Source organism: Bombina bombina, chromosome 2 (genome assembly GCF_027579735.1).
Source record: "Bombina bombina isolate aBomBom1 chromosome 2, aBomBom1.pri, whole genome shotgun sequence".
NCBI classification, from domain to species: domain Eukaryota; kingdom Metazoa; phylum Chordata; class Amphibia; order Anura; family Bombinatoridae; genus Bombina; species Bombina bombina.
Window position 1 is genome coordinate 342870321 of NC_069500.1, and position 25297 is coordinate 342895617.

Here is a 25297-nt window from a genome sequence, read left to right on the forward strand (position 1 = left end):
ACACACACACACACACACACACACACACACACACACACACACACACACACACACACACTGTGTGTGTATATATATATATATATACTGTGTGTGTATGTGTATATATATATGTGTGTGTGTGTGTATATATGTATGTGTATATATATATATATCATTTGTGTGTATATACATACTGTATATACTGTGTGTGTGCTGGTAAATATCATTAATAATATCTGTACAAGTAATGTACTGCTTGGCACTCAAACTTATTGTCACGTAAAAGCTTATTTGATCATTAGTAGGGTCATTGGTAGAGCTTCACATGCAAACAGTGTCCACTGGCTGTGTCATATGTGGGAGACATTCCTGAGATATGACAAATGTAACCCCTGCACTGCCATAAATCTGGTAAATGTAACTGCTGCGGCACTGCCAGACATCTTATAAATGTACCCCTATACTCCTTGAGATATGACACATGTAACCGCTGCACTTCCAGAAATATAAACAAATCTAACTCCTGCACAGCCAGAGATCTGATAAATGTAACCCCTGGACTGCCACAGTAGGTCTGCTCTTATTTTGACTCTCATACATGCTTTTTAAATGCGTGCCCCCGCTTGAAAAAAAAATGCCCCCCCATTTCATTCGTTCTGGAGCCGACCCTGTGCCTACTGTATAACATTATATGACAGACAAATACTAAACACTTGTCAGAGGTTCTGCAGCTGCTATAGCATTTCCAGCCATTTGGCAATATATTAATATTTTACATGTATTCACCTTTCAATTTCTCTCCAAACATTGTTAAAAATACTGTAAAGTTTATTGGGCCTGGAGCTTCCTGAAGCATTTCATCCAGTTCTTCATTTTTTACATTCAAACGTCCTTGTAGGGAAACAGGAAAAAAACAAAGCAATATTAGGCTCTTTCTAATTGAATTTTACAACCCACTTATTATTTGCTATCCAATTTTGTATGATATGACCTAAACATTTTCATGAATCCAACACATACGGATAGATAACAAGTGGCGCTCTAACTGTTGCACACAAGCTATATCAGGTTTTTGCATGCATCGCAAATAGTGTACCTATTACAAGTTGAAAGACGTCGTGATCGCAGTTTACGCTTGTCAGGTTAATGTGACTGAAAACCTCACTTAGGGCAAGATTACAAGTTGCGCAGCATATCTGTTTTTTGCAACTGTGGAGAACACTGTGCGTATTAAGGTTTTTGCACATTTGGGGTTGCGCAGGTATTACAAGTTGCAAAATAACTTATTTTGTGCGCGCGTTAAGCTGCGTAATCCATAAAGCCAGATTGCGTGGGTGTTTACGTATTTCCCCAGAGAAGTCAATGGAGAAGACAAATAGAAAAAAAACAAACTAAAACCCTAATATATTGCGCAAAGCCCATGATGTATTCTCCTCGAAAATTGTACATGAAAATGCGATTATTTCATATTGCAAGAATGTTTTGTAACGGAATCCGTTCTATTTATTTCTAAATAAATATTTCTCTATATATGTGAACATTTTTGGACTGATATTTATAGCGAGATATGAATATAAATATATATACTGTATGTCTAGATATCTCAAAATCTATATGTGAATATCTCTTTGAGAATCCATCTGAGATATTGTTTAATGTGCATAAGATTGTAATGTAAAATCTTTTCATTTTCTCCATAGTTAAACATATCTCTATACATATAAATGCATATTTAAAATCATGTCAATGTAAAATCCCTGTGTCTGCTTTTTTTTAACACCCGAGATCTCCTATCTTTGAGCCCTTATAACTTTTGTGTGCAATATTTTTTAAAATAATTTTTATCAGATAGTTTGGAAGTGTTTTGTTAACCCCTTAATGACCGAGGACGTGCAGGGTACGTCCTCAAAAAAAAGGCAGTTAACGCCTGAGGACGTACCCTGCACGTCCTCGGTGTGGAAAGCAGCTGGAAGCGATCCTGCTCGCTTCCAGCTGCTTTCCGGTTATTGCAGTGATGCCTCGATATGGAGGCATCCTGCAATAACCTTTTACGGCCATCCGATGCAGAGAGAGCCACTCTGTGGCCCTCTCTGCACCGGACATCGATGGCCGGTTTCGTTGGTGGGTGGGAGCCGACTTGGGAGGCGGGTGGGCGGCCATCGGTGTGCCGCATGACGTCAAGGGGGGCGGGATCGGGGGCGCGATCGTCGGGGCCGTGCACGGGCGCGCGCGCGTGCACGGAGGGTGGCGGGCGGGCGCGTGCACGGGGCGGGAGCGGGTGGGAACCGCTACACTACGGAAAATGTTTTAATAAATAAGACCTAATCTAAGCACAAAAAGTGATCATGGAGGGGATCATGGAGGGGTGGGGGGTTGGTTTTGTGTGGGGGGAAGCTACACTACAGAAACTTTTAATAAATGTAAAAAAAAAAAATAAATTTCTTCTAAACTGGGTACTGGCAGACAGCTGCCAGTACCCAAGATGGCGCCCATTAAGTTAGAGTGGGAGGGTTATAGAGCTTTTTAGGGGGGATCAGTGAGGTTGGGGTCTAAGGGGGGATCGTACACATCAGCATATGTAAATATGCTTCTTTTTTTTTTTTTTTTTTAAAAAGGGCCAAATACCTTTTATTTTAGTACTGGCAGAGTTTCTGCCAGTACTTAAGATGGCGGGGACAATTGTGGGGTGGGGGAGGGAAGAGAGCTGTTTGGGAGGGATCAGGGGGTCTGATGTTTCAGGTGGGAGGCTGAGCTCTACACTAAATCTAATATTAACCCTGCAAGCTCCCTACAAGCTACCTAATTAACCCCTTCACTGCTAGCCATAATACACGTGTGATGCTCAGCGGCATTTAGCGGCCTTCTAAATACCAAAAAGCAATGCCAAAGCCATATATGTCTGCTATTTCTGAACAAAGGGGATCCCAGAGAAGCATTTACAACCATTTGTGCCATAACTGCACAAGCTGTTTGTAAATTATTTCAGTGAGAAACCTAAAATTGTGAAAAATGTAACTTTTTTTTTTATTTGATCGCATTTGGCGGTGAAATGGTGGCATGAAATATACCAAAATGGGCCTAGATCAATACTTGGGGTTGTCTACTACACTACACTAAAGCTAAAATTACCCCAAAAAGCTCCCTACATGCTCCCTAATTAACCCCTACACTGCTGGGCATAATACACGTGTGGTGCGCAGTGGCATTTAGTGGCATTCTAATTACCAAAAAGCAACACCAAAGCCATATAAGTCTGCTATTTATGAACAAAGGGGATCCCAGAGAAGAATTTACAACCATTTGTGCCATATTTGCACAAGCTGTTTGTAAATAATTTCAGTGAGAAACCTAAAGTTTGTGAAAAAATTTGTGAAAAAGTGAACGATTTTTTTTATTTGATCGCATTTGGCGGTGAAAAGGTGGCATGAAATATACCAAAATGGGCCTAAATCAATACTTTGGGTTGTCTTCTAAAAAAAAATATATACATGTCAAGGGATATTCAGGGATTCCTGAAAGATATTAGTGTTCCAATGTAACTAGCGCTAATTTTGAAAAAAAGTGGTTTGGAAATAGCAAAGTGCTACTTGTATTTATGGCCCTATAACTTGCAAAAAAAGCAAAGAACATGTAAACATTGGGTATTTCTAAACTCAGGACAAAATTTAGAAACTATTTAGCATGGGTGTTTTTTGGTGGTCGTAGATGTGTAACAGATTTTTGGGGTCAAAGTTAGAAAAAGTGTGTTTTTTTCCATTTTTTCCTCATATTTTATAATTTTTTTTATAGTAAATTATAAGATATGATGAAAATAATGGTATCTTTAGAAAGTCCATTTAATGGCGAGAAAAACGGTATATAATATGTGTAGGTACAGTAAATGAGTAAGAGGAAAATTACAGCTAAACACAAACACCGCAGAAATGTAAAAATAGCCTTGGTCCCAAACGGACAGAAAATGGAAAAGTGCTGTGGTCATTAAGGGGTTAAACATATTTTTCAGAAAACTGTTAACTACAGCTCTTCGAGCGCGGAAAGGATTGTTGTGTAAAAGGTGATTGCACATGCAATCACGATTTTTCAAGACTTGTAATATCAGGGCAATGAAAATTCATTGCTAAAAGACCATATAGTGCACAGAAAAGACTACCGCGCAACTTGTAATCTTGGCTATAGAGGGTAGTGCGTTCAAAAAAAGTTCCAGAAAACACAAAATAAATACATTTAAAATGACATTTACACTCATATAAACACTATCTGATAAATTATTTATATGAATATTAAAAAAAGTTATAAGGGTTAAAAGGTATATGGTATATAAGGGGTTTGACTGCAAAGGGCTATATTTTATCTATACATACATGTCTAAATGTGTGTATGTATATATGTGTGTATGTATATATGTGTGTATGTATGTGTGTGTATGTATGTATATATGTGTGTATGTATATATATATGTATATATGTATGTATGTATATATGTATGTATATATATATATATATGTGTGTGTATGTATATATGTGTGTATGTATGTGTGTATGTATATATGTGTGTATGTATGTGTGTGTGTATATATATATGTGTGTATGTATATATATATGTATGTGTGTATGTATATATGTGTGTATATATATATATGTGTGTATGTATATATGTGTGTATGTATGTGTGTATGTATATATGTGTGTATGTATATATGTGTGTATGTATGTGTGTGTGTATGTATATATGTGTGTATGTATATATGTGTGTATGTATGTGTGTATATATGTGTGTGTGTATGTATATATGTGTGTATGTATATATGTGTGTATGTATTTATGTGTTTATGTATGTGTGTATGTATATATGTGTGTACATAAGTATTTATGGGTTTTACTGTTTATAGACTGTACATATTTCACATTCCATTGTTCTTCACGTACAGGATGTCATTTTTATTGCAAAGTCATATTTCTATAAATATCTGTATATGCCTATACCTGTATATCTATTCCTATAGATATATAGGTATAGCTATCTATTTTACATTCACATTATCACATAAATATAATAATATATTTAATAATAAAAATTACATTATTTTCTATGTGAAGAACATAGGAATGTTAAATGTGCATAGGTCGCTTTGCGTTTTACGCTTTAGGTCTAAATGTGCTTTATTGAAATATTAAATATAAAATACTAAAAAAATATTAATAATTCAAAATGATTATACATACTGTAAAAATATATATATACTATGGATTAGTTAGAATTGTTTACAATATGTATAATAATTTTTAATAATTATTATTTTTTAATATTTTATATTTAATATTTCAATAACATGCATTGAGGTTAGCAATTCATGTGCGCCGACCTGACACTGCGTTAGAACTAAAGCACAAAATAAGAAGCCCAATACTCATATTTTACAGTCCTATGTTCTTCCCATTTCTATATATCTGATAATGTTAATGTGAAATAGATATCTATATCTATATATCTATAGCAAAAGATATACAGTTATATATATATATATATATATATATATATATATACTGTATATATATATATATAAATAAATTACAATAAAAATTAGATTGTTCTATATGTGAAGAACATTTGAATATGTAATGTGAACAACTCTTGTTGGGTTTTCTTCTGTGCTCTCCATTGACTTCTATGGCGAGAATACGTTACGCAGTTGTTCTATTGCGAAGTCATTTGGTTAGCGCTTATCAGGTTTCACTCACATGCAGACTTTACTTTAAACTTATAATACGTGCAACTACCTGACACACGCAAAAAGCTTACTTTTAGAGAAGTTTACACTCTAGCAAAAGCGCTAAATAGCGCCACTTATAATCTGGCCCATAATATTTTTTTTACATAGTTATCTTAACAGGGCATTAAACACTATGGGCCAGATTACAAAGGGAGCACAAAATTGCACTTTTGCAAGCACAATATTTGCGCTCCACTCATAATACCAGCGCACGCAATGTTATTGCGACCTCGTGTTTGCATTGCATAGAAGCTCTGCGCTGGAAGCCTCGTTCTCATGCGGTGAGACACAGCATGAGAACTAACACATCGAAGGGGGTAAGTCGCGCAGGGATGGGCAGCAATTTTAAATATATATGTATATGCTTATTACATATGTGTATATACACATATTAACACATAAATATATATGTATATAAGCACATACATATATATTTACAGGAAACACACATTTTCCATAGACAAAAAAAACGTCACTGAAAAGTACCTTTATATTGCAAACACCGCCCAGACCCACCAATTTTAACCCCTAAAAACGGCTTTAACCCCTAAAAAAAAGAATATACTTTCTTTTGGGGGCAATTGGGGGTTATTTTGAAAATGAACCAGAGGTCTGACAGTAAGAAAGAGAAATATATATGTGCACTATTTTTAGCCTCTCTTAAATCATATCCAACATAACTGGATTTGTTCCAAAGATAATATTGGAAAATGACAAATGTGGATTAGTGCAGAATCCTTCAAGATGATATGGATTAGCTAACCAGCTTTATATAGATGAAGCTGTTTGAAGTTGAATGTATGGCGTCAATGGAATTTCAATAATGTTTTCATGTACAGGGACAATAATAGGGAATTGTCCTTCACAGTATTATAAGTCGAAGTATGTTCCTATCAGTTTGCTCATTCTCTGGAATATGGAGCCTTTAAATCAAAACATTATCAATGTCAGTCAATTTATCTATAGTATTTAAAGGGACAGTCTACACCAGAATTTTTATTGTTTTAAAAGATAGATAATCCCTTTATTACCCATTTCCCAGTTTTGCATAACCAACACATTTATAATAATATACTTTTAACCTCTGTGATTATCTTGTATCTAAGCCTCTGCAAACTGCCCCTTTTTTCAGTTCTTTTGACAGACTTCCAGTCTAGCCAATCAGTGACTGCTCCCAGATAACTTCTCGTGCACGAGCGCAGTGTTATCTATATGAAACACGTGAACTAACACCCTCTAGTGGTGAAAAACTGTTAAAATGCAATCTGAAAGAGGTGGGCTTCAAGGTCTAAGAAATTAGCATATGAACCTCCTAGGTTAAGCTTTCAACTAAGAATACCAAGAGAACAAAACAAAATTGGTAATAAAAGTAAATTGGAAAATTGTTTAAAATTACATGCTCTATCTGAATCATGAAAGTTTATTTTGGCCTAGACTGTCCCTTTAATGTCATATATGAACTGGGTTAGTTTTTCAAAATAAGTGCTGTGTGTGTGTGTGTGTGTGTGTGTGTGTGTACTGAAATCCTCATAATAAAATGTTTTTCTGTTTTACGTTTGCAAGGAGTTAATTTAAATTATATTTTTAATAATTCAGTATCGTCATCAGCAAAAAAAAGTAATGTTAAGACCTATACTGCATCTTCAGTGAGAACATTTGTTTGAGTGGTCTGTGTGAGAGATAGACACATTAGCAGAGAGCAGACAAGGGACAAGATTACATATGCTGAGACGCCTGTTTTTATGCGGTTTTTGTTATCACATATACAGCGGCGCGTATATTTCACCTGTCGCCCGCAATTTTTACTCCCATAAGCTAACATTGAACAGCGCCCCAAATCGGTATCACATATTCCGCGAAAGGACTTACTCGGCGAAAATGGAGACATTTTACTCCATTTTCACCTCACCACACTCCCGTAACTGCCTGAAAATAATAACTAACACCTAACGCATGCGCAATATCTATCTACCTGTCAACCGCCAACCCCCACCACAATAACTAATAAAATATATTAACCCCTAATCCGCCATTAACCCAAATCGCAATATGCCCAATAAATGTATTAACCCCTAATCCGCTATTCACCCACATTGCGATCTACCTAATAAAACTATTAACCCCTAATCTACCATTAACCCACAACGCAATAAACCTAATAAAACTATTAACCCCTAATCCGCCATTAACCCACAACGCAATTAATCTAATAAAACTATTAACCCCTAATCCGCCAAACCCCCACAGCGCAAATAACTAATTAAATTAATAAGCCCCCTAACCTAACACCCCCTAAATTTACCCCAATTAACTAAATAAAAAATTAGTAACGGCTAGATTACGAGTTTTGCGTTAGGAGTGAAAAAGCAGCGTTATGGCTCTTTTTCACTACCGCTGCAATTACGAGTCTTGTAGGTACAGCTGTACCGCACACTTTTTTGGCCGTCACGCAACGTAACTACCGCACTTTTTAAAAAGTCCTTTTTCAATGGGACTTCCACAGCGCCAGTATTACGTGTTTGCCTGTCCGGCCAAAAAGTGAGCGGTACAGCCCATAACTACAAGATCCGTACCGTAAAATGAAAGTCAGTAGTTATGGGTTTTAAGTTACAAAGCTGTAGCATAAAACTCATAACTAAAGTGTTACAAAGTACACTAACACCCATAAACTACCTATTAACCCCTAAACCGAGGCCCTCCCTTATTGCAAACACTAAAATAAAATTATTAACTCCTAATCTGCCACTCCGGACATCGCCCCCACTATAATAAACATATTAACCCCTAAACTGCCGCACTCCCGAATCGTAAACACTAGATAAATATGATTAACCCCTAATCTGCTGCCCCAAATGTCGCTGCCACTATACTAAAGTTATTAACCCCTAAACCTCTGGCCTCCCACATCACTAACACTAAATAAATATATTAACCCCTAACCCTATGTCTAACCCTAACACCCCTAACTTTAATATAATTAAAATAAATCTAAATAAAACCTGCTATTATTACCTAAATAATTCCTATTTAAGACTAAATACTTACCTGTAAAATAAACCCTAAGTTAACTACAATATAACTAATAGTTACATTGTAGCTATCTTAGGGTTTATTTTTATTTCACAGCTAAGTTTGTATTTATTTTAACTAGGTAGAATAGTTAGTAAATAGTTATTAACTATTTACTAGCTACCTAGTTAAAAAAATACAAATTTACCTGTAAAATAAAACCTAACCTAAGTTAAAAAACACCTAACATTACACTAAAATTAAATTAATTACATTAATTAAATACAATTAACTAAATTACAAAAAAAAATAAACACTAAATTACACAAAATAAAAAAGAAATTATCAAATATTTAAAGTAATTACAACTAATCTAATAGCCCTATCAAAATAAAATAGCACCCCCAAAATATAAAAAAATCCTAGCCTAAACTAAACTGCCAATAGCCCTTAAAAGGGCCTTTTGCGCGGCAATGCCCCAAAGAAATCAGCTCTTTTACCTGTAAAAAAAATGCAAACGATCCCCCAAAAGTAAAACCCACCACCCACACAACCAAACCCCCCAAATAAAATCCTATCTAAAAAAACTAAGCTCCCCATTGCCCTGAAAAGGGCATTTGGATGGGCATTGCCCTTTAAAGGACATTTAGCTCTTTTTCATTGCCCAAACCCCTAATCTAAAAATAAAACCCACCCAATAAACCCTTAATAAAGCCTAACACTAACCCCCAAAGATCCACTTACAGTTTTTGAAGACCGGACGTTTATCCTCATCAAGCTGGGAGAAGTCTTCATCCAAGCGGGCTGAAGTCCTTAACAAATCCGGGAGAAGTCTTCATCCAAGCGGCAAGAAGTAGTCCTCCAGGCGGGCAGAAGTCTTCATCCAGACGGCTTCTTCTATCTTCATCCTTCCAACGCAGAGCGGCTTCATCTTTATAACATCCGGCGCGGAGCATCCCCTTCTTTCGAATCTTCTTGAAGAATGAAGATTCCTTTAAATGACGTCATCCAAGATGGCGTCCCTTGAATTCCGTTTGGCTGATAGAATTCTATCAGCCAATCGGAATTAAAGGGTAAAAATACTATTGGCTGATGCAATCAGCCAATAGGATTGAGCTTCAATCCTATTGGCTGATCCAATCAGCCAGTAGGATTGAGCTTGCATTCTATTGGCTGATTGGAACAGCCAATAGAATGCAAGCTCAATCTAGGGCTATTGGCAATTTAGTTTAGGCTAGGGTTTTTTATTTTGGGGGGGCTTTTTTTATTTTGATAGGGTTATTAGATTAGGTGTAATTAGTTTAAATATTTGATAATTTATTTTTTATTTTGTGTAATTTAGTGTTTATTTTTTTGTAATTTAGTTAATTGTATTTAATTAATGTAATTTGTTTAATTTTAATGTAATGTTAGGTGTAAGTGTAAGACAGGTTTGGTTTTATTTTACAGGTAAATTTGTATTTATTTTAACTAGGTAGTTAGTAAATAGTTAATAACTATTTACTAACTAGTCTACCTAGTTAAAATAAATACAAACTTAGCTATAAATAAAAATAAAACCTAAGCTAGCTACAATGTAACTATTAGTTATATTGTAGCTATTTTAGGGTTTATTTTATAGGTAAGTATTTAGTTTTAAATAGGAATTATTTAGTTAATGATAGTAATTTTTATTTTTATTTATTTTAATTATATTAAAGTTAGGGGTGTTAGGGTTAGACTTAGGTTCAGGGGTTTATATATTTATTTAGTGTTATTGATGTGAGAGGCCAGAGGTTTAGGGGTTAATAACTTTAGTTGGAGCGGCAGATAAAGGGTTAATAAATTTATGTAGGTGGCGGCGACATTGGGGGTGGCAGATTAGGGGTTAATAAGTCTAGGTAGGTGGTGGCGATGTTGGGGGCCGCAGATTAGGGGTTAATAAGTGTAATGTAGGTGTCAGCGATGTCGGAGGCGGCAGATTAGGGGTGTTTAGACTCGGGTTTATGTTAGGGTGTTAGGTGTAAACATAAATTTTCTTTCCCTATAGGAATCAATAGGGCTGCGTTACGGAGCTTTAAGCTCCCATATTGCAGGTGTTAGGCTTTTTTTAGCCGGCTCTCCCCATTAATGGCTATGGGGAAATCATGCACGAGCATGTAAAACCAGCTCAAAGCAGCGCTGGTATTTGTGTGCGGTATGGAGCTCAACGCTGCCATATTGCCTGCTAACGCCGGGTTTTTGCAAACCTGTAATAGTAGCGCTATTAAAGGTGAGCGGTGGAAATAACTTGCAAGTTATTACCGAGCAGCTCATAACGCAAAACTCGTAATCTGGCCGTAAATTACAAACAATTCAAATAAAAAAGCTAACATTACTTAAAAATAAATAAAACCTAAGGTTAAATTAATCTAAGATTACAAAAAATTAAAAAGTCTAACGTTACATAAAATAATAAACCAAATTATCAAAAATAAAAAAATTAAACCTAATCCCTATGAAAATAAAAAAGCCCCCCCAAATAAAAACACTCCCTAATCTAATACTAAACTACCAATAGCCCTTAAAAGGGCCTTTTGTTGGGCATTGCCCTAAGTTAAACAGCTATTTTCCTTAAAAAATACTAAGTCCCCCCTCTAACAGTAAAAAACCTCCCAAAAAAAAAAAGAAAACTAACACTAAAAAATCCTAACTACCCATTGCCCCTAAAGGGGCATTTTTATGGGCATTGCCCTTAAAAGGGCATTGAGCTCTTTTAAGAGTGTCCAATAAATCCCTAAGCAAAAAAAAAAAGCCTAAGTCTAACCCCCCAAATAGGTACTCAACGTTCCTGAAGTCCGGCGGAGAAGGTCCTGTTCCAGGCGGTGAAGTCTTCTTCCAAGCGGCCGACATCTTCTTCCAAGCGGGACCTCTTCCTTCATCCAGGACCAAGCTGGCGCGGAGCGGAGATGAGCGCGGAGCAAGACCAGTGACTGCGGAGCCATAAAGCATGGAGGATCCTCTTCGTACGATCAACGACGTACACTGAATAGTGAATTCAAGGCGTCCCTTGCATTCCTATTGGCTGATTTAAATATTCAAATCAGCCAGTAGGATGAGAGCTACTGAAATCCTATTGGCTGTATAAATCCGCCAATAGGATTTCAGTAGCTCTCATCCTATTGGCCGATTTGAATTTGAAGAATCAAATCAGCCAATAGGAATGCAAGGGACGCCATATTTAAACGCATACCTTGAATTCACTATTCAGTGTATGGCGGCGATTGTACAAAGAGGATCCTCCATGCTCCATGGCTCCGCGGTCGCCGGACCTGCTCCGTGCTCATCTCTGCGTCAGCTTGGTCCTGGATGAAGAAGGAAGAGGTCTCGCTTGGAAGAAGATGTCAGCCGCTTGGAAGAAGACTTCACCGCCTGGAACAGGACCTTCTCCGTCGGACTTCAGGAACATTGAGTACCTATTTGGGGGGTTAGATTTAGGCTTTTTTTATTTTTGGGGGGTTTGGTTTTTTAGATTAGGGATTTATTGGGCATTTTTAAAAGAGCTGAATGCCCCTTTAAGGGCAATGCCCATACAAATGCCCCTTTAGGGGCAATGGGTAGTTTAGGATTTTTTAGTGTTAGAGGGGGGACTTAGTGTTTTTTAAGGAAAAGAGCTGTTTAATTTAGGGCAATGTCCTACAAAAGGCCCCTTTTAAGGGTTATTGGTAGTTTAGTATTAGATTAGGGGGTGTTTTTATTTTGGGGGGTCTTTTTTTATTTTCATAGGGATAAGGTTTATTTTATTTTTATTTTTTTGATAATTTTGGTTTATTTTATGTAATGTTAGACTTTTTTATTTTTTGTAATCTTAGATTAATTTAACCCCTTAATGACCGAGGACGTGCAGGGTACGTCCTCAGAAAAAAGGCAGTTAACGCCTGAGGACGTACCCTGCACGTCCTCGGTGTGGAAAGCAGCTGGAAGCGATCCTGCTCGCTTCCAGCTGCTTTCCGGTTATTGCAGTGATGCCTCGATATGGAGGGATCCTGCAATAACCTTTTACGGCCATCCGATGCAGAGAGAGCCACTCTGTGGCCCTCTCTGCACCGGACATCGATGGCCGGTATCGTTGGTGGGTGGGAGCCGGTGTGGGAGGTGGGTGGCGGCCATCGATGGCCCTGGTCATGTGGAGGGGGGTGGGATTGTGGGCGGGGAAGTCCAGGGGAGCGCCCGGGCGCGCGCACGTGCACGAGGGGGCGGGCGCGTGCACGGGGAGGGAGTGGGTGGGAACCGCTACACTACAGAAAAAATGTGTCGCAAAACAAAATAAAAGTGGGACCTATAATGTAAAAAAAAAACCTTAGGTGTCATTTAGGTGTTGGGGGTTGGTCTGTGGGGGGGGGGGGGGAAGCTACACTACAGAAAATAAATAAATAAATAAATAAATAAATAAATAAATAAACATTTGTTTGTGCAAACTGGGTACTGGCAGACAGCTGCCAGTACCCAAGATGGCCCCCAATAAGGCAGAGGGGGAGGCTTAGAGAGCTGTTTTGGGGGGGATCAGGGAGGTTGGGGGAGGTTGGAGGTTTTCTTTTTTAAAAAAAACCTTTTATTTTAGTACTGGCAGACTTTCTGCCAGTACTTAAGATGGCGGGGACAATTGTGGGGTGGGGGAGGGAAGGGAGCTGTTTGGGAGGGATCAGGGGGTGGGATGTGTCAGGTGGGAGGCTGATCTCTACACTAAAGCTAAAATTAACCCTGCAAGCTCCCTACAAACTAACTAATTAACCCCTTCACTGCTAGCCATAATACACGTGTGATGCACAGCAGCATTTAGCGACTTTCTAATTACCAAAAAGCAACGCCAAAGTCATATATGTCTGCTATTTCTGAACAAAGGGCATCCCAGAGAAGCATTTACAACCATTTGTGCCATAATTGCACAAGCTGTTTGTAAATAATTTCAGTGAGAAACCTAAAATTGTGAAAAAATTTACGTTTTTTTTAATTTGATAGCATTTGGCGGTGAAATGGTGGCATGAAATATACCAAAATTGGCCTAGATCAATACTTGGGGTTGTCTACTACACTACACTAAAGCTAAAATTAACCCTAGAAGCTCCCTACATGCTCCCTAATTAACTTAACCCCTTCACTGCTGGGCATAATACACGTATTGTGCGCAGTGGCATTTAGCAGCCTTCTAATTACCAAAAAGCAAAGCCAAAGCCATATATGTCTGCTATTTCTGAACAAAGGGGATCCCAGAGAAGCATTTACAACCATTTATGCTATAATTGCATAAGTTGTTTGTAAATAATTTCAGTGAGAAACCTAAAGTTTGTGAAAAAATTTGTGAAAAAGTGAACAATTTTTTTTATTTGATCGCATTTGGCGGTGAAATGGTGGCATGAAATATACCAAAATGGGCCTAGATCAATACTTTGGGATGTCTTCTAAAAAAAAATATATACATGTCAACGGATATTCAGGGATTCCTGAAAGATATTGGTGTTCCAATGTAACTAGTGCTAATTTTGAAAAAAAGTGGTTTGGAAATAGCAAAGTGCTACTTGTATTTATGGCCCTATAACTTGCAAAAAAAGCAAAGAACATGTAAACATTGGGTATTTCTAAACTCAGGACAAAATTTAGAAACTATTTAGCATGGGTGTTTTTTGGTGGTTGTAGATGTGTAACAGATTTTGGGGGTCAAAGTTAGAAAAAGTGTGTTTTTTTCCATTTTTTCCTCATATTTTATAATGTTTTTTATAGTAAATTATAAGATATGATGAAAATAATGGTATCTTTAGAAAGTCCATTTAATGGTGAGAAAAAAAGTATATAATATGTGTGGGTACAGTAAACGAGTAAGAGGAAAATTACAGCTAAACACAAACACCGCAAAAATGTAAAAATAGCCTTGGTCCCAAACGGACAGAAAATAGAAAAGTGCTGCAGTCATTAAGGGGTTCATTTTTTTTATTTTTAAGTAATGTTAGCTTTTTTATTTTAATTGTTTGTAATTTAGTAATTTTTAATTTAGGTAATTGGGGTTAATTTAGGATTATTGCGTTGTGTGGGTTTGGTGGATTAGGGGGTTATTAGATTTATAAGGTTTGTTGCGGTTTGGGTTAATGGTGGATTAAGGGTTAATAGTTTTAATAGGTACTTTGTGATGTGGGTTAATGACAGATTAGGGCTTAACAGTTTTAATAGGGACTTTGTGATATGGGTGAATGGCGGATTAGGGGTTAATACATGTATTAGGTAGTTTGCAATGTTGGGGTTGGCGGATTTAGGGGTTAATACTTTTATTAGATAGATTGCGATGTGTGTGAATGGCGGATTAGGGGTTAATAGTTTAATTAGGCATATTGCGTTGTGGGGGGGTTGTCGGTTTCTGGGTTAATACATTTATTATTAGTTGCGATGTGGGTTTGATGGCGGATATAGGGGTTTTACATGTCTGGTTTATTTTTGGGAGGCGTTTAGACTTTTACGGAAGAATTGACTTTTTATTTTTTCTTATGCGTCGGCAGTTTCTAAACTGCCGTTAGTCACTGGTGACTATTTACGCACATATCTGGACATCGCTAGTTTACCTGATTTACGGCACTTTATGAACTGCCGGCGGGGTTTATGTGATGTCCCGATGTGCAAGGTGAAATTACGAGCGGTGCGGGTTTCAGCAGTTGCGCTGAAGCTTGTGCCGCATATGTAATCTCGCCCAACGGCTTTGCCTTAGATGCTACTGTACCACTGCCAGTGCTAGCAAAATAGCTCTGAATCATAAGTGATTACCTTTAAATATATAATTGGACTTAATGAGGTTTGTTAAGGAAACATTATTCACAGAAATGGATTACTGGAGCAAGAGGTCATGATTTATCATTAGAGCACAGTATATTTAATAAGTAATTAGTGGTAGAGTGACTTTGAAGAAAGTGTTATAGATACACAGGGGTAAATTTATCAAACTGTAAATTTATCAATTCCGGCTACGTGGAGCAGGTTTGCTTAAACAAGGCTGCTGCCACTGATTTAAGAAACAAAAACTGCTTTTTCCTCTCCGCCACCTCAGAAGTGGCAAAATCAGTCACCCTGACACTTGCTCGTTCAGGGTGATTGACATTCCCTACTCTAGCTCAATTGGCTGTGCCAGAATAGGGGACAGCATTTCACAAGAATCCTCTTGTGCAATGATAAATAAGTGGTGATTGCAGGAGGTCATGTTCTCAAGTATGGAACCTGTCCCCCTGCAGGGATAGTACATTTACCCCACAGAATATCATTCCACCTGCATTATAGGGGAACGAGCAATGCAAGGGAATCCAAGAATGCCTCAGCTATCTATAAGGTTACCCAGTGAATTATTAAAAGGGACATTAAATTCAAGAACCTTAAACTCAATTCAAAAACTCCTAAAAAAAAAAATTGTTCTACTCTCCCCAGACAGGCTGTAGTGAATGCATCCATTATATTCTTAGAGATAGAATGTGTTAGAGAACTTAACTATTGCTCTTCTGCATACATATAACTATGTTTTTAACCCCTGAAAATGGGTTAAACACATAATTAAAGTCAGCCCCAGAGCAGCAAGGCACTACTGGGAACTAACTGAACATACCTAGTGAGACAGTCACAAGAGGACATATGTGTATCCACCAATCACCAGCAAGCTCCTAGTAGTGCATTGCTGCTCATGAGCCTGAGGGGAGAAGTGTGGTCGCAGCTGAAGCGTCCTCGGCATGAACCGGAAGTGAAATCCTCGGATAGAGGGCACTGTAAGGACCCCAGAAAACTCACGGAGTGCCGTAGCCAAAAAACGGAGGATAAGTCCGTGAAGCAAAATACATAGAGAGAAGGCGGCAGGCACTACTGGACAGACCCACAGACAAAAAAAAGTATGTAAAATACAAAAACTTTATTATAGCACGTAGCTGAATAAAAAGGCAGACTGACAGGCAAGATATACAGACCGGACAAAAGGTCTTACGCGTTTCGCACCCCCTAGTGGCGCTTACTCATAGACTCATGAGACTCATAGACTATGAGTAAGCGCCACTAGGGGGCGCGAAACGCTTAAGACCTTTTGTCCGGTCTGTATATCTTGCCTGTCAGTCTGCCTTTTTATTCAGCTACGTGCTATAATAAAGTTTTTGTATTTTATATACTTTTTTTTTGTCTGTGGGTCTGTCCAGTAGTGCCTGCCGCCTTCTCTCTATGTATGCTGCTCATGAGCCTACCTAGGTTTTATTTTCAACAAAGGATACAAAGAGAACAAAATACAGTTTATAATAGAAATAAATTAAAAAGTATCTTAAATTTGTATGTTCTATCATAATCATGAGTTTAATTTTGAATTTATAGTCCCTTAAAGTACTGTGAAATTAATCTGACAACAACATTCTACACCGTAATTTCTTAGATCACAGAATAAGCTAATTTATATCTGTCCCTAATTGGTCACAGGTGCTTCGGGTGGTCTTTCCCTGAACTGCTGATGATTTTGCAAAACATTAAAAAATTTATAAAATTACAGTATTAAAAATTTAAAAATGTAATTTCTTTTGCATACAGATTTTAAAGTGCTATTCTTAATTACTAGTATATGTAGAATTAAAAAAAAAACAGTTTCCAATTTACTTCTGTTATAAAATTCACTAAGTTCACTTGGTATTCTTTGTTGAAAAGCAGGTAGGTAGACTTAGGAGTGTGTACATAACCGGAGTACTAAATGGCACCTGTTGTGTAAAATTGCTTTTAATAGTGTTAGTTATACATTGGGAAAACACTGCTGCTATCTACTGCTCCAAACACATGCATGCTACCTACATAGGTATTCTCATCAACAAAGGATACAATCAGAGCAAAGTACATTTTATAATAGATGTAAAAATTTGTTGTATGCTGTAAAATGAAAAAAAATGTGCATTTCATGTATTTTTAATATTCCCATAACCTTGATTTAAATATTTATTTTGTTTGCAGATATTTTGTTATGCATTTTATTATGATCAGCAGACTCACTAGACCATATACTGGCTTATTATTCCTGGCAAAGCCAGGCTTTTAATTGCTGTGTCTTAAGAATACCAGGCATTGTGTGTTCATAGTCTCACCTTCTAGTATAGACCTACCCAAGGCAGCAAAGGTGTCCCTGAGATCTTCCTTGTCAATGAATCCATCTCGGTTCTGATCCATGATGGTAAATGCCTGTGTATATATACATTATTAGATTAAGCCTACAGTTTCCCATTATGTTTAACCCACATAGCTGCCATCTTATTTATTTCCTAAACACAACATGCAGGACATTATTTGATACTATTTTTTGATTGGGGGGAAAAAACATAGTAAAAAGAATTGACCTTTGTGCGGGTTAAACACACAGTATTCTGATACACCCTTTACAAAGGACTGGGCTTTCTCCTTCTCAAAAACCCATTGGGAGGTTGATTTGTTCTAATACATTTTGTTTACAAATGTTTTCTGTAGCTAATACTGCTGTACTGAACTTGCATATATAGGTAGAGGTTTCAAGAGGAAAGACAGCTATTTTAAATGACAAAATAAAGGTAAAGAGCTTTGTAAACAGTTTATTACACTTCTGCAGGTAAATAATTTAATACACTCCAGCAAGTAAAATGATCATTGGGAGCACATTAAAGACAAAAACATTTTACAGTACAATATCCCTTTAAATTCTACTGATTACAGGTACTCACCTCTTTAAATTCCTGGATCTGAGTTTGTTCAAACATAGAGAATACATTAGAATTAGCTCCTTCCGCTCTCTTCTTTGCTTTCTTGGGTGACTAACAAACAAATAAGAAAAAATAAAATAAACTAATGTAGAGTGAACCTTGCATTATAATTAACTGCATTTCGTGGTAGAAAATATGGACTTAAAGGGACATGAAAGTATGAAACCCAATATTTTTCTTTCATAATTTAGGTAGAACATACAATTTTAAACAACTTTCAAGTCTACTTCTATTATCAAATTTGCTTCATTCTCTTGCTATCATTTGTTGAAGGAGCAGCAATGCACTACTGGTTTCTAACACATGGGGGAGCCAATGTCAATCGATATATATATATATATATATATATATATATATATATACGTATATGCAGCTAGCACCCAGGTGCTTTGCTGCTCCTGAGCTTTCCTAGATAAACCCTTCAACAAAGGATAACAAGAGAAGGAAAAATAAAAAAAATAAAATTGGAAATGTGTTTAAAATTGTATGCTCTTTCTGAATCATGACTATTTAATTATGACTTTAGTGTCCCTTTAAGAGAGAGAGAGACATAACATTTTCTTTTAAAACTAAATATAATATACGATATACAAACAAACTCAAAACAACTCACACAGGGGTGTGTGGTTCAGAGCATGAAATGTAATGTAAAAATAAAATACTAATTTGTTATCATTACTATGGGCTAAATTACAAGTGGAGCGCTAATAAATCGTGCACCCACAATAAATATCCAGCCATTACAAGTGGCTGGTTATTGCTACCGTTAACATTTTTTTTTTTTCACTGAAAAGTGCATTTACATTGCGGTCTATAGGAGCTGTGTGTTCCCAGTAAATATATATGTTTCTGCTTATATAATATATAATTATGTGTTACTATGTGTATATATATGTATGTATATATGTATATGATTATATATTTAAATTTGCTGCCCATTGCTGTGTGCGCTAGTTCTCATGCCATGTCTCACGGCATCATTGGAGCCTATGGAAGAGCGCTCTTGTGAGCATAATGCTTCCGTGCAATGCGAACACAAGATGGCGTTCGCCTTGCACCTATCTCATAATACCAGCACATAGCGCTGGTATTACTCAGTTGAGCCCAAATATCGCTTTAGCGTAAGCGATATTTTGTACTTAACTCATAATCTGGCCCTATGAGCATGAAATTCATTTGATAACAGAAGTCAGTTGTAAAGTCTCTTACACTATTGGAACCAGAAAAGTCTATTTTTATTCTTCATGTCTCTCTTTAAATCACTTTGTTGGCATATGACTATGAAGGAATGGAGCACAGTGCCATCTGAGGCATTCCATACAGCCACCGTTATCTCTCTACTAAAGACTGAAGGGACATTCCCAGAGAACATATCTATAAATTACCAGGTCCTGTCTCTCACACACAGTAGATTATAAAGTAACTTCAATTTAAAAAAAATCTATTATTATTGTTATCCATTTATTTATTCATTATAGAGGACCAACACAGTACTCCGTGCTATAAAATAGGTGTAAAATGCCATGGCAATTACAGAAATGATGAATGCTTGCGCGCTGCCATCTGATGTAGGTCACTTTGTAAAATGCACAAGCAAAATTAGTAAACTTTAAAATGCCCTTTTAGATACAACAGAGAAACAATTGTTTGATGGATTTAACGTTCATTGCAACCTCTATCATTGCTCTATTGCAATTGAAATGGTTCTAGTTTTCAGGGGTCACCTTTTGTTGTATTTTCACAAAACTCTGGGCAGCCTATTCACCTATAAAATACACCCAGTGCTTTCTCTAACATGTATTACCTACTGTAAACATCTGAGTTTGTATATTTCATGCTGTCCACTTAAACGTTATAGGGAACCACGCAGAGGGAGGGAATGCGCTAATACTCATGATCAATGAGCTAGTTTAGAAATGAATGTTAAACACAGTGTTTAGCCAGTGTATGTATATTTAAAATTAAATATCTCCCATTTAAAGGGAATGCAATGAAACTTTCATGATTGAGCATGCAATAAAATTTACCTCATTCTCTTGGAATCTTTTGTTGAAAATTAACTAATTTCCATGAGCTCATACCTAGGTAGGTTTAGGAGCATGCGCGTGTTTAGTGCTTTATGTATAGCTGTGTTACATTGTTTTGAACATTGCTGACATATAGTGCTCAAAAGACACATGCATAGTCCAGAGCCTACCTAGATATGCTGTTATGGATAGAGTATAGGTTTCAGCAAAGGATACTAAGGGAAAGCATTAAAGTTGATAACAGAAGTAAATTTAAATATTGTATGGTGTCTCTGTATCATGAGTTTAATTCTGTTTGTTTTAAATAATCCACTCACAATAAAATATGTACAGTAAATGAACGGTTAAACCTGTTGGGTACAACACAGTCTTTTTATGGTTTTTTCCCATTATCCAGTTGACTACACCTTTCTACACAACATACAGTATTTTTTATCCTGTGCTGCTGTATTATTTTCTAAAACACATCTGTTGAGAGCTGACAAGACAAGGTTGGTGAAATCTGCAACACAAACTTTGACAATTTTTTTTTGGGGGGTGAGCCCTTTGATCAAATGTCAAAATGTTCTTAAAAATCTACATGCAGACATGTGTGATGCACACCTGTTATGTCACTGTTCAAACGTGTATGTTATGGCTACCAAATTTGTTAAAGGGACATGAAACCCACATTTTTCTTTCATGGTTTAGAAAGAGCATGTCATTTTAAACATCTTTTAACTACTTTGCTTCATTCTCTTGATATCCTTATTTTAAAAGCATATCTAAATACGTTCAGTAGCTGCCGATTGGTGGCTGCACATAGATGCCTTTGTAATAGTCTCACCCATGAGCATTACTATTTCTTCAACAAAGTATATCTAAAGAATGAAGCAAATTAGATAATAGAAGTAAAATGGAATGTTGTTTAAAATTGTATTCTCTGGGGCCAATTTATCATGGCACGTATTGTGCCTAATGCACCTTTTTCCGCACGAGCCTCCAGGCTGCTCCTTAACTTATCCGCTGCCTCTGAGGCTACGGACATCAATCAGCTCGATCTCATACGATCGTGTTGATTGACACCCCCTGCTAGCTGTGAATCTGCCGTAAATCTGCAGGGGGCGGCATTGCACAAGCAGTTCACAGCTAGTCGTCTGCATTTATCGATGTCTAGCAGATATGATACGCTACAGCAGATCATGCTCACCAGAAACTTGATAAATCGGCCCCTCTGTCTGAATCATGAAATAAAAATTTGAGGTTTCATGTCCCTTTAAGTTAGGTGTTGACAATCTCTTTCTAAACAGGCATTTTAGTACCTGAATATATCACACTTTCAATTGTCTAAATGTTAATAGTCAGTTGTGGTAACAGTATAATAAATTAGGATGCACACATAAATATCCAAAAATATTGAGGTAGATTCTATTCCAGTACTAAACTTTACAATTGTAAATAAATTCATCATGAATGCCTATGCAGACTTTTGTTTTCTCTACTAAAGATTATGTCTGGAATATAATCTATGCCAAGGTTTGTACACTGATAATCCATCTAGAACACAAGTAAAGCTTCTGGGAATTTAATGATGCGGCACTATTGGTGGGTAAGCTTTGGCCCAGGGCCACATCTGGTCCTCAAAGATTTCTCATACTGACATCATCCTTTACATTAGTACAGCGAAGACTATTTATTTACTCCTATACAGCAAATAACTGACTCAATATGGCCCCACAAATCACTATCTCCCACTCATTTGCTGTGAGTCTAAAAAGACAGGGCTCAGGGGCTGCATATGTGACTGAACAATGCTGGTTCCCCTACACTACACTACACTACACCTTGCAGCTAACAGAGGATCTTGAAGTATTTGCAAACAGTTCTTGCACTGACATAGGTAATACTTGCTAGTTACTAAGATCAAATGCTACCTATAACTCCTGAATGCTACAAGAACTCATAGTAATACAGTATCACTCACTAGCCTGCATGTTGTATAAATGTGTATTTATTAGATAAATAACATTTTCTTAAATAAAATAATCTCTAATAAATCCTTAACAGCCATATATTTAAAAGTGTTTCAGCATTGCTGTTATTTTAAGGTCACCATGATATAGCAGTAATATTATTATTAGGAGATGTAGAACCAGTATTTCCTTCTTCACACTTCCTTAATACCTGATCGTAACTCCCAAACCACCACCTCCTTCCCTGATAAATACCTCCCAGCAGCCTCCACTTACCATTGTTTTATCAGGCTTGATGTTACTGGCAGAGGAAATCCAAAATCAGATCCCAGGGTCCTGCTCAGCTGCACAATAAATACCCCACTAACCAGATATAAATAAACTCATGACCTCTTTTGGCAGTGGAAGGTAAATTAGACCCAGCCTCTAACAAGCCTATCCCTTGTCTCCGATCTTGACACATTGTTGCACAGTTTGATGATATGTGAGACAAAAGAAGTTCTGAAGGTTATGGAAATCCAATGCTATGTTGTGCCCCCTTCTCATATGAGACCTTATTTAAAGTAACAATGCAGCAGCAGATGGTGAAGACGTACAGCGAACAATTGTTCTGTGTCAAAGTAATGGTGATGCTAGGGAAGAGAAAACCAAGATTTGTCTTCACATAACAAGTTTGCTTTTCTATTGATTGTTGTTCCATAATAAAATAAGTGATTAGAAAATGGATAAAATAAGCAAGATTAGATAATAATTGCACATAATCCTATGTTATATTCAATAATCTGTGCAATATTCACATCTATACTATTAGCTTTGCTACCACAATAAGAGAATTAAAGAAAAATTGATTTAATTTAAGATTAGGCTGTGCAATCCAACCACAAGAAAGCATGAATTTGCTTAATAATAAGAGGCTATCAACTCTCTAGTGTAAGGAACATTTTAGTGCAAAAACAAAACGTATATTATTATTTCATTAGAACATTTGTAATGATTAATATTCTTTCTCCCTTACAGTATGTTTAACAGAGTGCATAGGGCTAAACAAATGGTCTTAGTGCATATATACATAGGCTTCCCTTAATTCGCTGACAAGCCATATACTCATCTGGAGCAGCATGGGAGAGTGCATGAGTGACTGTGTTTATATTTGTACAACAATGTCCCTATATGTACTAGGCAATGAAGAAATAAATAACAGATTATATAGTTGTCTTACTGGGACAACAAAACTGGTATCCTTGTGAATGAAGGTGCCCATAGGTAACTGCCTTATTTCCCAAAAGATAAGATTACAATTGTGGTATAGCTCAAACTTTAGGACAGTAACAAAGTTTCAGTTAGTAGTTTAGTAATTTTAGTACATTTAATTTTAGTAAGTTTAATTAAAAAATTAAAAAATAATTAATTAACAAAGCAGCTAATAATTTAGTCATAATTCAGAGTAAATCAACAGAGGCACTCTACAGAAAAAAACGTCTTTATCAAAACATTACCTCAATCTAAGTGCACTAGTGCTTTCACTTGCTATGAGGAAGATTATTTAAAGCAAGTTAATTGCATTTTTTCTGAACATTAATTCAGGGCTTGTGATTATTACTCAACAGAGATATAGGGGCCAAATTATCAAGCTCCGAATGGAGCTTGATGCCCCTGTTTCCGTGCGAGCCTTCAGGCTCACCAGAAACAGTTCTTATGAAGCAGCGATATAAAGACCGCTGCTCCATAACTTGTCCGCTGCCTCTGAGGCTGCGGTCTTCAATCCGCACAATCCTATACGATCAGGCTGATTGACACTCCCTGCTAGCGGCCGATTAGCCGCAAATCTCCAGGGGGCGGCATTGCACAAGCAGTTCACCAGAACTGCTTGTGCAATGATAAATGCAGACTGCGTATAATGTCCACTCGCACTTTGATAAATTGGACTCAAAGTAGGTACATTTTATGAATAAACAGAATTATATCTTTGAAAAGCCTGGGGGAATTTTGTGACTTAAAGGGACACTGAACCCACATTTTTTCTTTTGTGATTCAGATAGAGCATGAAATTTTAAGCAACTTTCTAATTTACTCCTATTATAAATGTTTCTTCATTCTCTTGCTATCTTTATTTGAAAAAGAAGGCATCTAAGCTTTTTTTTTTTTGTTCAGATCTCTGGACAGCACTTTTTTATTGGTGGATGAATTTATCCACCAATCGGAAAGAACAACCCAGGTTGTTCACCAAAAATTGTCTGGCATCTAAACTTACATTCTTGCATTTCAAATAAAGATACAAAGAGAATGAAGAAAATTTGATAATATGAGTAAATTAGAAAGTTGCTTAAAATCTCATGCTCTATCTGAATCACGAAAGAAAAAATTTGGGTTCAGTGTCCCTTTAATCAACTACATTCCTGATTACAAATATAATACCATTTATATTATATCAATTTTGCTCATCTCCCAACATTCAACTCTCTCATATTGGGACTGGGAGGCTCGAGGAGGGGCCTGAGCAGTCTAATGGTCATATGGAGGGAGTTTGGTTGGTTTGCATGGATTTGAGCTGTCTATGGTTGATGTTTGGGTGTTGCAGGGCAGTACATGTGGAGAAGACAACAACAAGAACAATGGTCTTCTACATTCTGCATTACAAATGCAACAACTCTTGGCACCACATTGCATATGATTACTAAACATTATGGTAAAACACTTCCATAAAACTCATCAAGCACCAGCTATGAGATCTACATACTTTTCATACTTTGAAGATACTGCAAAAAGATAGCGCGAAACTTAACTTGAGCACACAAACATTGTTCACAAATTTTGCTTTACGTTGCCTT

General features: G+C 36.8%; 1 protein-coding gene across 2 annotated transcripts in view; it reads right to left on the minus strand.

Moving 5' to 3' along the window:
- Positions 1-22810, minus strand: part of MYL2 (myosin light chain 2) — a 33709-nt gene extending 10899 nt beyond the window's left edge. The window contains exons 1-4 of one of the 2 annotated variants that reach the window (XM_053701708.1): positions 22746-22810; positions 18452-18541; positions 17864-17939; positions 766-870 (exon numbers count right to left, since the gene is read on the minus strand). In XM_053701708.1, the coding sequence (XP_053557683.1) occupies positions 766-870; positions 17864-17939; positions 18452-18541; positions 22746-22748 (274 nt within the window). In that variant the 5' untranslated portion in view covers positions 22749-22810. Of the gene's footprint in view, positions 1-765; positions 871-17845; positions 17940-18451; positions 18542-22745 lie in introns of both variants that reach the window. The other variant, XM_053701705.1, reaches the window with a different exon arrangement.
- Between the last annotated feature and the right edge of the window lie 2487 nt (positions 22811-25297).